General features: G+C 43.2%; 1 protein-coding gene across 1 annotated transcript in view; it reads right to left on the bottom strand.

Moving 5' to 3' along the window:
- The window catches only part of LOC100478867 (radial spoke head 10 homolog B), a 53530-nt gene that overhangs the window by 21280 nt on the left and 19305 nt on the right, over nucleotides 1-12945 (bottom strand). Inside the window, exons 8-15 of the mRNA XM_019808280.2 lie at nucleotides 11248-11424; nucleotides 10221-10380; nucleotides 9571-9692; nucleotides 5787-5976; nucleotides 4190-4304; nucleotides 3119-3198; nucleotides 2872-3020; nucleotides 844-951 (exon numbers count right to left, since the gene is read on the bottom strand). Of these exons, the coding sequence (XP_019663839.1) occupies nucleotides 844-951; nucleotides 2872-3020; nucleotides 3119-3198; nucleotides 4190-4304; nucleotides 5787-5976; nucleotides 9571-9692; nucleotides 10221-10380; nucleotides 11248-11424 (1101 nt within the window). The remainder of the gene's footprint in view (nucleotides 1-843; nucleotides 952-2871; nucleotides 3021-3118; nucleotides 3199-4189; nucleotides 4305-5786; nucleotides 5977-9570; nucleotides 9693-10220; nucleotides 10381-11247; nucleotides 11425-12945) is intronic.

Here is a 12945-nt window from a genome sequence, read left to right as displayed (position 1 = left end):
AGGTCTGGCAGATACTAAAAACAGTGGGGCCAACCAGTTGCCCCACTTCCGTTTACAGAAGAAAAGACTGAGCCTGGGGTGGCCAACTTGCCCAGAGGCCCTCGGCAAGGAGTGCTGAAAACTGAAGACACTTAGACCTATTCACTGGAGGAGATCAATTAGTGTCTGACAGGTATAGGACATGTCAGCCAGAGAAACATAAACATGTATTAAATTGCTCAGTTATCCAAGAAACAGTGTCGTACAGTTGACCCTTGAACAACACGGGTGTGAACTGCGTGGGGCCACTGATGTGCAGATTTTTTTCCCATACATACAGGACAGTGCTGTAAATATATTTTCTCTTCCTTATGATTTTCTTAATGTTTTCTTGTCTCTAGCTTACTTTATTGTTGTAAGAACACAGTATGTAATACAAAATGAGTGTTAATCGCCTGTTTATGTTATCAGTAAGGCTTTCAGTCAACAGCAGGCTATGAGTAGTGAAGTATTGGGGGGTCGAAGTTATACCTGAATTTCTGGCTGAGTGGGGGTGTCGATGTTCCTAACGCTGGCGTTGTTCAGGGTCAACTGTAGTTTAATATTCTTTTGACTTCATTTGTTATTTCCTGACATCTGGAATATTCCTTTTTCTATGAACTCCAGTTTTCTAATACAATCAAGGAGATACAGCTATACAGACACACACAGATATACACACGTGCGTAAATACACACATGCATACAGACGTACACATAGTTATGCACTGGGGCTAGAATGCTTTTCGGTCAAATCTTGGTTCTCGGTATCCCAGGCAAACAGCCTAAATTGTATCTGTGCTATTTGTCACACCTCTTTACAAACCTCAAATTCTAAATTGCTGTCTACGCCGTCTTGTATGAAAGGATTATCCTCTGCGATGACCTCCACAAATTTGGTTGCTGTTAATTCTTTATTTATCATTTTGAAGTCCTGCAAGAGAAACAACCAATTAAACCATAATGGCCTAGTGTTACAAATAGCTACATTTTTTAAAAGATTGTATTTATTTATTTGAAAGAGAGAGAGAACACAAGCAGGGGGAGCAGGAGAGGGAGAAACAAGCTCCCCGCTGAGCAGGGAGCCTGACGCAGGGCTCAATCCCAGGACCCTGAGATCACGACCTGAGCCGAAGGCAGATGCAAAACTGATAGCCACGCAGGCATCCCTAAATAGCTACATATTTTTAATGTTAATTTATATCCATGTAACACTTAAAGGAGATGTTCTAGAAATGAATATCTTTGAAACTGACCCTTTTGAAAACCATTCTAGATTAACACTGCTATTTACCTCTCTAGACCTTCCCTAATCCCTCTAAAAAGAAGTGTCTTTAGAGGCATAAACACAGGACAGAGGGGTTGGGAGAATGGATGGTCCAGATGTGAGATATCAACCCAGCTGCACAGGTGGGGAAACGCTGGCTAGAGGACTCCAGAGTCAGGGTGCTGTAGGCACTCAGGAAGGAGGCCCCTCGGAAAGTTATGCTCCAGGGAGAGCTGAACGCAGGAAGACTTGTCGAGAAGGCCCTGTCTGCATCAAAGCTGCAAACAGAAGCTTTGCTCTCAGAGATACTGAACCAGAGAGCATTTGGTCCAGGACACACAGTCTCCCTAAGTTAGTGCTGCTGAAAACAAGGATCAGGTGACCATGCACCTCACGGGGGCTGGCTTCTCACTGGCCCACCCTCTGCTCTCTCCTAAGCACCGTGCAAACCAGGTTCATCTGTTCTAATGGAAAGATCGTGCTCACTCCGTATGAACCTGCTGGTCCATCTCAACATCACTAAACGGAAACATTCCTAAGGCAATGCAACGGAAGTACACAGAACCACCTGTGGCTTTGTCAGGGGAAGAAACCTGGAATCCAAACAAGCCTCTAACTGCACCGCGTTAGTGGGGATACAGGGAAAAGAAGAACATGGTAATGAGCTCTGGGAGGATGCCGCCAGCCCGAACCGGAAGTCTGGCCCATCTAGACAGACGGATGACCTTGTCTCTTCAATACGGAGACATGAAGAAGGAGGAAAGCGAACAAATAAACAGCTGTACAATACTCCTCCCCCAAAACTCACACTTCTAACAAGCTCTTCTCCTGTAGCAGACACTAGGTGACCGTGTTTTCTGTACACACACGATCCTGTTAGGCTTTTTAAAAGCACTCTATTCCCTATTAGTATTCGACTCTTCTCACTTTATCTTCCCATAGATAAACAAAAACTGCCAATAGTGAGTAAAGAATATTGTATGAATTAGATGTCCTCACTATTTTATAAACTAGTAACTTCTTTAAATTACTTTTTTGATGAACAGTCATTTTTTTAAATGATATTCACTTCCCTCACCATCCCATCTTCTCTTATATGGCAAGTTCCACATTAACAAAGGCACTGCGGCTACCCATGCCCCTCCCCTCACTCGGAAGGACAAGGAGCCAGTTGCTCCCTCTGCCTTGGGTCTGTCACAGATCCTGGAATTACTCGCTTCTGTCCAAAGAGGCTCAGCAAACATTCAACAGCTATGAAAATCCATCCCAGATCTTCACCTCATTATTTGTATATCATTGCTACAATACCTTGCCTTTCTTTAATGAAAACCAAATGCTGGGGCATCTGGGTGGCTCAGTCAGTTAAGCATCTGACTCTTGATTTTGGCTCAGGTCGTGATCTTGGGGTCACGAGATTGAGCCCTGAGTCGGGCTCCATGCTGAATGTGGAGTCTGGTTGAGATTCTTCCTCTCCCTCTCCCTCTGCCCCTCCCCCCACTCATGCGCAGTTGCTCTCTCTCAAAAAAAAAAAAAAAAAACACCAAAATTCTAATTAATACAAAACCAGTCTCAATCATGAGTGGTTACTTTCAACATCCAGAGGAAGTGTCGCATCTTCATGGAAGGCTCGTGGGGAGGAGCTGTGTGTGGTCTGCAGTAAACTGTATAAATCTCCCAGCACTTGTCGATGTAATTCATGGAATAGAGTGTCCGCTGCTGCCCACTGAATAAACTGCCTAAAGACATAAGGGAAAGATAAATTGTCAAAAAATGATCACAAAGCTACATTTTGAAAAAAAGATCATAAATATAATGCTATTGGGTTTATATTTACCTTTTACACGGCAGGCATTTGGGTGAATGTTCTCGGTCATCAGTTTGGTAAAACACAGAAAGAGCGATGGGCTTCTGTCTCTGCCAAGACACGTCTAGTCACCCCTCTGTCTGGGAGTTAGAACCTAATTCCCTCTCCCTGAGTGTGGAGTGGACTTAGTAGTCTGCTTCAGACAACGAGAGCACAGAAAGGGAGAAACAGTGTGTTTACAGTGGAGAATCCCGGGCACCGCCGCCACTTTAACTGAGCGATCAGGGTTAGCATCAGCAGCAAGAAGACAGTCCGGTGTCACGTTCCCCTGATGGGATGTGATGCCAAGGGCAGTCCGCCTCTGTGGTATTCCCCAAAACCCAAGCCTCGGGGCAATGATGAAAACACATCAGCAGGCCAAAATCAAGGGATCCTTTGCAAAATAAGTGACCGATGGTCTTCCAAAGTGTCAAGGTCATAAAAGAAAAAGTCCGAGAAACCATCACAGGTTGTAGGGACTAAGGAGGTAGGACGAAGAAATGCAAAGAACGCGGAACAGAAAAGGAACATCAATGGGAAAACTTGAGAAACCCTAATAAAGACTGTGATTTCATTCACAGTATTATACCAACGTTCGTTTCTTCACTTTATTAAGTGCACCCGGTTGTGTAAGATGTTACTGCTAAGGGAAGCTGAGTGACGAGCGTATAGGAGCTCACTGTACTAACATGGCAACACTTCTGTAAAACTAACTTTGTATCAAAAGTTTTTTCTTTAAAAAAGGTATAGTATCAATTTTTCTCTGAGAAAGACGGGAAATTCTGCCCTAAGGAAGGCTTGGTGTTGACCATCTCTGACTAAAACACTGAGAACACCATTCAGTATGGAAACATGACTCACATTTGAAGGGTCTTCTGCATTTTAATCTGGTATCTCATGGTTTTGTGGTTAATATTTGTGAAACGCTTTTGTTTCTGGTCCTTCCTTTCAGAAGTATGCAAAGTGATAACGCACGTTGAAGGAAAGTAGCAAAGTTAGCCTTGTGACTACTGCAGTGATGGACTCGGCCTCACCCTCTCAGCGCTCCGGGGTAGTACTTACTGGTATTTTCTGTGATGGATGTGGTAAGCCAACTGCAGGAGATAATTCAGAAATGTTCTCAAAAGTATTGTTGTAAACGGAGAATGAATTTGTTCAACTGGAATGTCACTATTGGCTAAAATAAAGAAAATTGGAAAGGATGCCTAGTATTTTTTTAATTGAGGTATAATTGACATATAACATTGTATTTGTTTCAAGTGTGTGACACGATTCACTGTATGTTCAAAATGACCGCCACAACAGGTCTCATTGACATTGTTCACCTACACAGTTACAAAAATTTCTTTTATTCCTGTGATGAGGACTTTTAAGATTTACCCTTTGTAACATTCACATAAAATACCCTACTTTCAACATACCAAGATTTCAATCTTTTTTACAATTTTAAAATTTAAATTTAATTAATTAATGTGTAATGTATCATTAGTTTCAGATCAAGATGTCATTCTTGCCTAATATTTTCCAAAGCCTTCTATTTTATTTGCTCCTGGTATATAATTCAAAGAACTAAGTATCACGGAATATCTTTTTTTTTTCTAGTGAATATTGTGAACAGCGTATACACATCCACTTAAAACTTAAGTACTGCTCGAAAGATCTCGATCTGGTCACTTTTCAAGAAACTTACAAGATACCTTGTGCCAGTGTTTTTCAAGGTGGTCTGAGCCACATTTGACTGATGATTCTAATTCTAAATGGTTTCTAAGTCTAAGTGTCAAACACTTGAATTTCAGGTAAATAGGTACTAGTTCTAATATTTTGTGTTTCGAGTAGATAATTTGAGGTTTTCAAGGCCTGCTTCCCGGAATTCAGCTGGAAGGAGTAAAACCTTCAAAGCTGTTGTTTATTGCATAAACTTTCTCATTTGAAATCATGCCCATGCCCAAGACAACCTCAAGTGATTTATCCACCACGCCAAGCCCTCCCTGATCCTTTCTGCTTCCGATCTCACAGTCTCAGTGGGTTCGGTAGATCAGGGACAGGTGAACTTCTCTGTCAAGAGCTAGCAGCACATATTTTAGACTCCGTAGGCTACACAGTCTCTGCCACACCCCCTCAGTTCTAGTGTCATCGGGCACAAACAGCCACAGACGGTGCATGAGAAAACGGGCATGGCTGTGTTCCAATAAAACTTTATTTATAAGGACAGACAGGGGGCTGGATTCGGCCCTGCTGTAGACGGTCTTTTACTGCCGCTGTTATTTCACAGGATTGTCTCAAGTACATTTTAAGCACCTTGAGAAGTTGACCATGTGTTGATTTCTGGAATGCCGCTCCCAGCATTTGCCTTCCTCACTCCCTCCCCATTTCTTGACTGCTTTCATGGTGATGTGATGTTATACTACTCTTTAAACCAAAGGATGTTGGGGCGCCTGGGTGGCTCAATTGGTTAGGCATCTGATTTCAGCTCAGGTCATGATCTCGGGGTCCTGGGATCAAGGCCTGCATTGGGCTTGAGGGAGTCTGCTTCTCCTTCTCCTGTGCAACCCCCCCCCACTTGTGCTCTCTCTCAAATAAATAAATAAATAAATAAATAAATGCAAGCTTTAAAAAATAATAAATAAACCAAAAGACACAAAGGACCGGGAATACTCACTACTTAAAATCCTGTCCATATCAGCAAGAGTTATGTTATGGTGATGAAATTTGCAGTCTTTAAGAAACCTCCAGAAGTGAAGCTTCGTCATCAGAAAGGTGTTATCCAGAGAGCGATCACATCCTAGGCTGCTATAAAAGCTATAGATTCTTCTCAATTCTGTAATATTTCTTAAGACAGCATATTCTAGCTACGAAGAGAAAACCACACATATCTTTATCTTGCCTAATAAGAACAAAAGTAAAAGAAACAACACCTGTTTTGTAAATTAAGTGAGACAACACATGTGATGTAATAGCATTTACCTCTTACCCCTGGATGAGCTCAACAAATGTCATATTCTTCCCACTCAACCCCCGGTCAATGAAATGCAATTTCTTTTTTTTTTAAGATTTTATTAATTTATTCAACAGAGATAGAGACAGCCAGCGAGAGAGGAAACACAAGCAGGGGGAGTGGGAGAGGAAGAAGCAGGCTCATAGTGGAGGAGCCTGATGTGGGGCTCGATCCCATAATGCCGGGATCACGCCCTGAGCCGAAGGCAGATGCTTAATGACTGCACCACACAGGTGCACCTGAAATGCAATTTCTGAATAACATTTACAAATTTATTGTTACTAAAAAAAAAAAAATGCTGCTATTAGTACAATGAAAGTGCTTTCGTACTGCTATGTGGTAGCATCCTATTTGAATGGGCAGCAATAAAATTCTCTTGTATCTTTCATGAAGACAGACACGCAAATCCCCAACAAAATAGGAGTATATGAAATCCAGCAATACATAAGACAATACGTCAACACCAAGCGGGGCTTATCCTGGGAATTCAAGGTTGGTTCAACCAGCCTCGGATGCTTGGTTGTTTAGTAGGCTCTGTGCCCAGTGTGGAGCCCAATGTGGGGCTTGAACTCACAACCGTGAGATCAAGACCAGAGCTGAGAAGGAGAGTCAGACGCTTAGCTGACCGCGGCACCCCAGGCTTGGTTGATTTAAGACAGACAGCTCACGTCAGGCTTCCTGCTGAAAGTCTGAAGTAGACGATACTCGGGCTCATGACTAATCTCCCTCTCTGTCCCCAGTCACCTTCTATAATTCTCCCCAACCCTCACTGCCCTGATGCCACCTCGACTTCCCCATACTTGCAGCCCTGCAGCATATGCAGTGTCCTGTTCTCCAAAACCACTTACCCCGTGCCTCGCCCTCCCAAATGAAATATTCAGGAAATGTGAGCAACGGTGTTTGGGGACCCCAAGGAGATGGAAAAGTCCCCCCGGGCCATTGCATCAGGCATCTGTCCCTCTCAGCATTAACGCCTACTTTCTAAAATTCAATTCGATTGGATAAACATGTATAATCTGCCCTATCTAAAGCCTTGTTCTAGAGAAGAATGCAGAATTTTCTTCATGAAGCTTAAAACCTGGTAGACACCCTAAGGAAGGACCACTGGTAGAGCAGAGCTGTGGAGGAGGGAGAGGTGGGTTCCAAGGAAGAAGTTTCCTGGGGGACACTGTACTTGAACTGAGCCTCGAAGCACAGAACAAATGAGCCCCTCACGGACAGCAGGCCCCCCAGTGGAGGCTGGCGTGGGGGGAGCAGAGAGGTTGAGATGCTTCAGGAATGCCAGGAGCCTGGATAAAGGCTGTCCCCACACTCCACCCCAGCTCCCTCCTTGGCAAAGCGGGACAACCACAGTTCCAGCCCTGTAGGCTGTTGGGGAGATCTAGCAAAATAAAGGCATTTTGAAACACACCCAGAGCAAAGTGCTTTCTGCACATGTGCCCACCGTTATTATCACGGGAGCACACGGTGAGGAGGCGGACTGCTCGGGGCCGGGCAGCGAGGCAGGCTGGTGTCAGAGCCCAGGAGGTCCCGACTACGCACAGCTACCATCTGCATGGAACAGGACGGAGCCAGATGGCCAACAGAGCTTGTGCACAGCCCCTCGGGACTCTGGAGGTCGTGAAGGGCCATGAAGGTGGAGGTTCCATCGCAGATGGAGGACATTAGAGAGATGGGACCGCCAGGTGCCACGTGGGGTCCTGAGACAGAAAAAGGGGTATTGCGAGGAAAAGTGAAATTCAAATAAAGTCCACGGCTTTGTTTCAGAGTGGCAGCGAGGCGTGGGTCTCGGCTTTGGTCTCTGTCCCGTGGCGATGGGAGATGCTAGTGCGCGGAGGAGCCCATGACAGGGATGCAGACCCCGGGCCCGAGCAGCTCTCCTGGCAGTCTGAGGTCCTCTCAAAAGGTTAGGCAAACAATAGAAGTTTCTCCAACTAGATTGTAATAGTGTCCATATTATGAAATACCACATAGCCATTAAACATGTTTAGAGGCATTTCTGAAATGTCGAGTTACAGAATTTTTTTTTTCTTACTTTCTAGGTCCTATTTCTGTAACGTTTGGATTTTCTGTAAAAAGCCTGTGCCACTTCTGCAATTATGAAACAATTAAGATACATTTTTTAATTCATAGTTTTTTTAAATTTTTATTTAACTTATTATTATTTTGTTTTAAGATTTTATTTATTTATTTGACAGAGAGAGAGACAGCCAGTGAGAGAGGGAACACAAGCAGGGGGAGTGGGAGAGGAAGAAGCAGGCTCCCAGCGGAGGAGCCTGATGTGGGGCTCTCGATCCCAGGACTCCAGGATCACACCCTGAGCCGAAGGCAGACGCCCAAGAACTGAGCCACCCCGGTGCCCCAAATTCATAGTTTTTTAAAGACCTACCTGTTTTGACATGGAAAGAACCCCAAAGGGGAAAGCGAATGATACATATGTAAACCAAATAAATAAATAAATAAATACTATAAGAAAAATTATATTGTACGAGAGTATTTAATGGCACTGAAGAGCTATGATTAAAGACACAAAAACAGAGATTAAATGAGAAGAATGTTCCCGTTCTGTTTGCTCAGAACAAAGCTGAAAAGATGGTCACCAGACTTTGTCTCGGTGGAGATTCTCTTCTACTTTTTCTCATCTGCATTTTCTAAATTTTCTACAAGTATTGTGTACTATTTTTGTAACTAGAGAAAGTCATCGAAGTTCCTTTTTTTTAACAAGAATCTGGCAGCAGATGAAGTGAGCGATCCCAGGAGCCCGAGTTACACCGTTGGCCGGGAGAAGAAGAGAGGAGCATGGGGGTGGAGAGTCACCACTTTGGAGCCCCACGGAACTGGGGCCGGAGGTGACGGGACAGAGGAAGAGCAAAGGGGCGCGTGCCTCGCAATTTTGAGGTACCAGTTGTTCTCTCGTTGCACGCCTCAACTTCAACAACGCTTTCACGGAAGAATCCCACCGAGCCCCAGTCAACGCAAGGATCGTGAAACTAACGTGTAATTTGGCGGATGGGGTTTTCCAGATGTTAATCAAATGAAGTCTGGGTACATGTAATTTTCTCTGTCTCTAAGGATTTCTAGATTTGTACTGATTTCTAGGAGTTCAAAGTTCTTTGCAATCCTAGCAGCCCGGGATACCGCGCAACAGAATTAATGTCCTCACGGTTGGGGTGGCCACAGCCTTGGCCTTCAGGCGGAGCTGGGGGTGAGGGTAACTTGAACTTGGTTAATTCCCTGAGTCCCTCTGTCTGGGCTTCTGTTGTCTCGCAAAGGATGTTCACTAGGGTTGGCTTGCAAGTTAAATGGGATGGTGTGCAAAGCATCTGGGGGCTTATAAAAGACACTCAACACAGGACACCCGCCCTCGGCTGTATTTTCCCAAGAACGTGGGAAACTGTTAATACTTAAGCCTAAAATATAAATGTATAACAATACGAAAGGCTTTTACCTGCTTCTTTTCCTCTGCTTGATCTTTCTCAGGATACATACTCAGCAACAAACTGAGATTCAGCTCAATGCTCGACCCTAACACAGAATTACTTTCACTGCCATCCAGCTTTCTGATGATTTCTGGCAAATAAAGGCAAATAGAAGGGATCGTTGTGAAAAGCCAGGTTAAAAGTCTTCAACGTTACCATTTCAACCAGTAAATTAAAACGCTTTGGGGAAAAGAAAAGAAAATGCTTTTGGAAGTCAACATTTTTTTTTCAGTGTTACGTGGAAATGATTTTCCACCCAAGTGGGATACAAGAGTATTCAGAAAACTGGGGTGCCTGGATGGCTCAGTCGTTAAGCGTCTGCCTTCAGCTCAGGGCGTGATCCCAGCCTTCTGGGATCGAGCCCCACATCAGGCTCCTCTGCTGGGAGCCTGCTTCTTCCTTTCCCACTCCCCCTGCTTGTATTCCCTCTCTCACTGGCTGTCTCTCTCTGTCAAATAGATAAATAAAATCTTAAAAAAAAAAAAAAGAGTATTCAGAAAACCCACTACGGGTTCCCCTGGAAACTTCGGTTTCTGAAGTATTCTTTGTATTTTGATGAGTAGAGTCCATTGATAATAGAAGTTGATTTGCATGCAATGACCAGTGCGCACCCCCTTACCAGCACTGGGGGAGGATCTGGGGTAGCGGCTCTTAAAGGAACATGCTGAAGACAGGTCCAGGTGACTTAAGAACTCAACTTCAAGATTTGGAAACGCCACTATGTGGTCATTGGAAAACGAGCCATCATACACACGGCCATTCTTGAAAGTTAATCGGCCCTGCAGACAGACAGATTTACAATTCAGGAAAACCACTGAGAATCTACGTCTATACCATTTTCAAGGGTTTGGAGGTTTTTGTTTGATTTAAGACATGCACTTAGCTCCCACAGAATCAGGCTCCTAGAGTCTCGAGTCACTGTGTAAATCCTCTTTCTTCTTCCTTCTCCTCGATCTGCTCCACAACCTCTCCCCAGCTACTCCTAGGTCACAGAAGGTGTCTTATTAAACTATGCTAGTGACCAGCCGAGGGCCCATCACCGAATAGGGGCTCTTCTGGTATTTGTCTAACCCAAGCCCGTAGTCTGTCTGATGGAGAGGTAAGTAAATGACCCAGGTCAGCTCAACTAAATTAAAGATATTTGTGGAGAGCTTCTCAGAAAAGAGCTTCTTCTCTCCTTCTACTTAGTGTGGCATGTGGATGTGAAGCCTGGAACCACAGCATCCATCTTGTGGTCATGAGGGAGGGGCAGCATAAGGGTGAATCTGACATCACGGTAGGAGACATCGCGGGTAGATGGAAGGAAACTCCTGACGTCACTGAGTTGCTGAATCAAACCAACCCTGAAACCCACTTATTCTTTATCAGTTGTGGATGATTAAGCTAGATTTTCCGTTACTTGTGACCAAAACCACCCTAACACACACACGTGTGTACATAACATAAACTATATAACTTCTAAACATACAGGATTCTGATATGTTGGAAATTGTTTTTAAATTCATGTAATCATCTTAACAAAACAGTAAGTTATCCTATGCAAAAATGGATTATGCATTTTACCAGACAGAGAATGCTTGCCTTTTATGGTATTTCAGTTGCTTTACAAAATATATAAGATGTGCTCTTCACACGTCTGCACTCACCATGCCATGTTTTTTATTGGAGACCCATTCTCCCTCATAAATGGCTCCACTGGCATAATAAAACTTTCCATGGCCGTGACGATATCCATTTACAAACTCTCCCACGTATTCATTTCTCAAAGGGTATTGGGAGTTGGGGATTCTCCTGAGAAACCAGGAGTGTGTCCCAAAGCCATTCTGAAAAGAAAGCAAATTTCCATGAGAAATGCTCAAAATAGTTCCTCTTTTTACCTGAATCCATTTAAAATTTGGTCAATAAGGGAGCCTGCGTGGCTCAGTCAGTTAAGACCCTGTCTCTTGATTTCGGCTCAGGTCATGACCTCAGGGTCCTGAGATGGAGCCCTGCATCAGGCTCCCCGAGCAGCATGGAGTCTGCATGTCCCTCTCTCCCTCCTCCCACTTGCACTCCCCCCAAATAAATAAAAATCTTTTAAAATTAAAATAAAACTCAGTCAATAGATCAAATACAATGACACATTAGAAAGGACAAAGAACGTGGATTTTAGAGTCACACAGCCTTGAGTTCAGCCTCCATGCCATCTGTTTACTAACCAGCCTTTTGACCTAAGGTAAAGTACTTAAGCCCTCTGGGTTTCATCTACAAAATGAAAATAACACCTATCCTGTAGGTTGGATGTAAAGACCGAAGATAGTGTATAAAAAGTGCCTGGCTTGATACTGATAAATTATTACCTTAAATTTTATTTTTAACATACAAATTGATAAAAAAAAAAATGCCCTCTTCAATCCCACTTTGCAGCGGTAACCACTACTTGAAAGTATGAGAATTCCTCTGTATTTTCCCCAGGCACATTCAAGTATATGTACTAAATCAACATACTATGTGTACATATAACACATACAAATACACAATTTTTTCAACAGTGGGATGACTCTGTATATATCTTCAGAGAACTTCTGGGTATACGCTGAAAAGAACTGAAAATGGGGAATCCAACAAATATTCGTGCAATCATGTTCACAGCAGCGTTATTTGCAATAACCAAAAGGTGGAAGCAACCCAGGTGTCCATCAATGGACGAATGGATAAACAAAGGGATGATATAAGCACACAATGGAATATTATTCAGCCTTAAAAAGGAAGGAAATTCTAACACACACTGTAAGATGGATGAACCTTGAAGACATTACGCTAAGTAAAATAAACCAGTTGCAAAAGGACAAATACTATGTAATTCCACTTTTATAGGAGATACCAAGAGGAGTCAGATTCATAGGGACAGAAAATAGATGGTGGGTTCCAGGGGTGGGGGAAGAGAGATGGGGAGTGAGTGTTTGATGGGGACAGAGTCTCCGTTTGGGAAGATGAAAAGAGTTCCAGAGATGGATGGTGGGGACGGCTGCACAACAGTGTGAATGTACTTAATGCCTCTGAATTGGACACTTAAATATGATTAAGATGGGAAATTTTTTTGTTATGTGTATTTTACCATAATTAACATTAAAAAGAAAAAAGACAGCTGGAGTGGTTATATTCACATCAGAAAAAGACTTCAGAGGAACAGAAATTATCAGAGCTAAAGAAGGACATGACAAGATGATAAAAAAGGGTCAATTCACCAAGAAGACATAACAATCCTAAACATGTATGCACATAACAACAGAAGTTAAAAATACAGGAAGCAAAATTTGATAGATTTGAAAGAAGAGGTAGATGATTCTACAATTATACTTGGA

Source organism: Ailuropoda melanoleuca, chromosome 10 (genome assembly GCF_002007445.2).
Source record: "Ailuropoda melanoleuca isolate Jingjing chromosome 10, ASM200744v2, whole genome shotgun sequence".
Taxonomy (NCBI): domain Eukaryota; kingdom Metazoa; phylum Chordata; class Mammalia; order Carnivora; family Ursidae; genus Ailuropoda; species Ailuropoda melanoleuca.
Note: the sequence above shows the minus strand (reverse complement) of the source record. Positions and strands in the feature narration are given on the sequence as shown.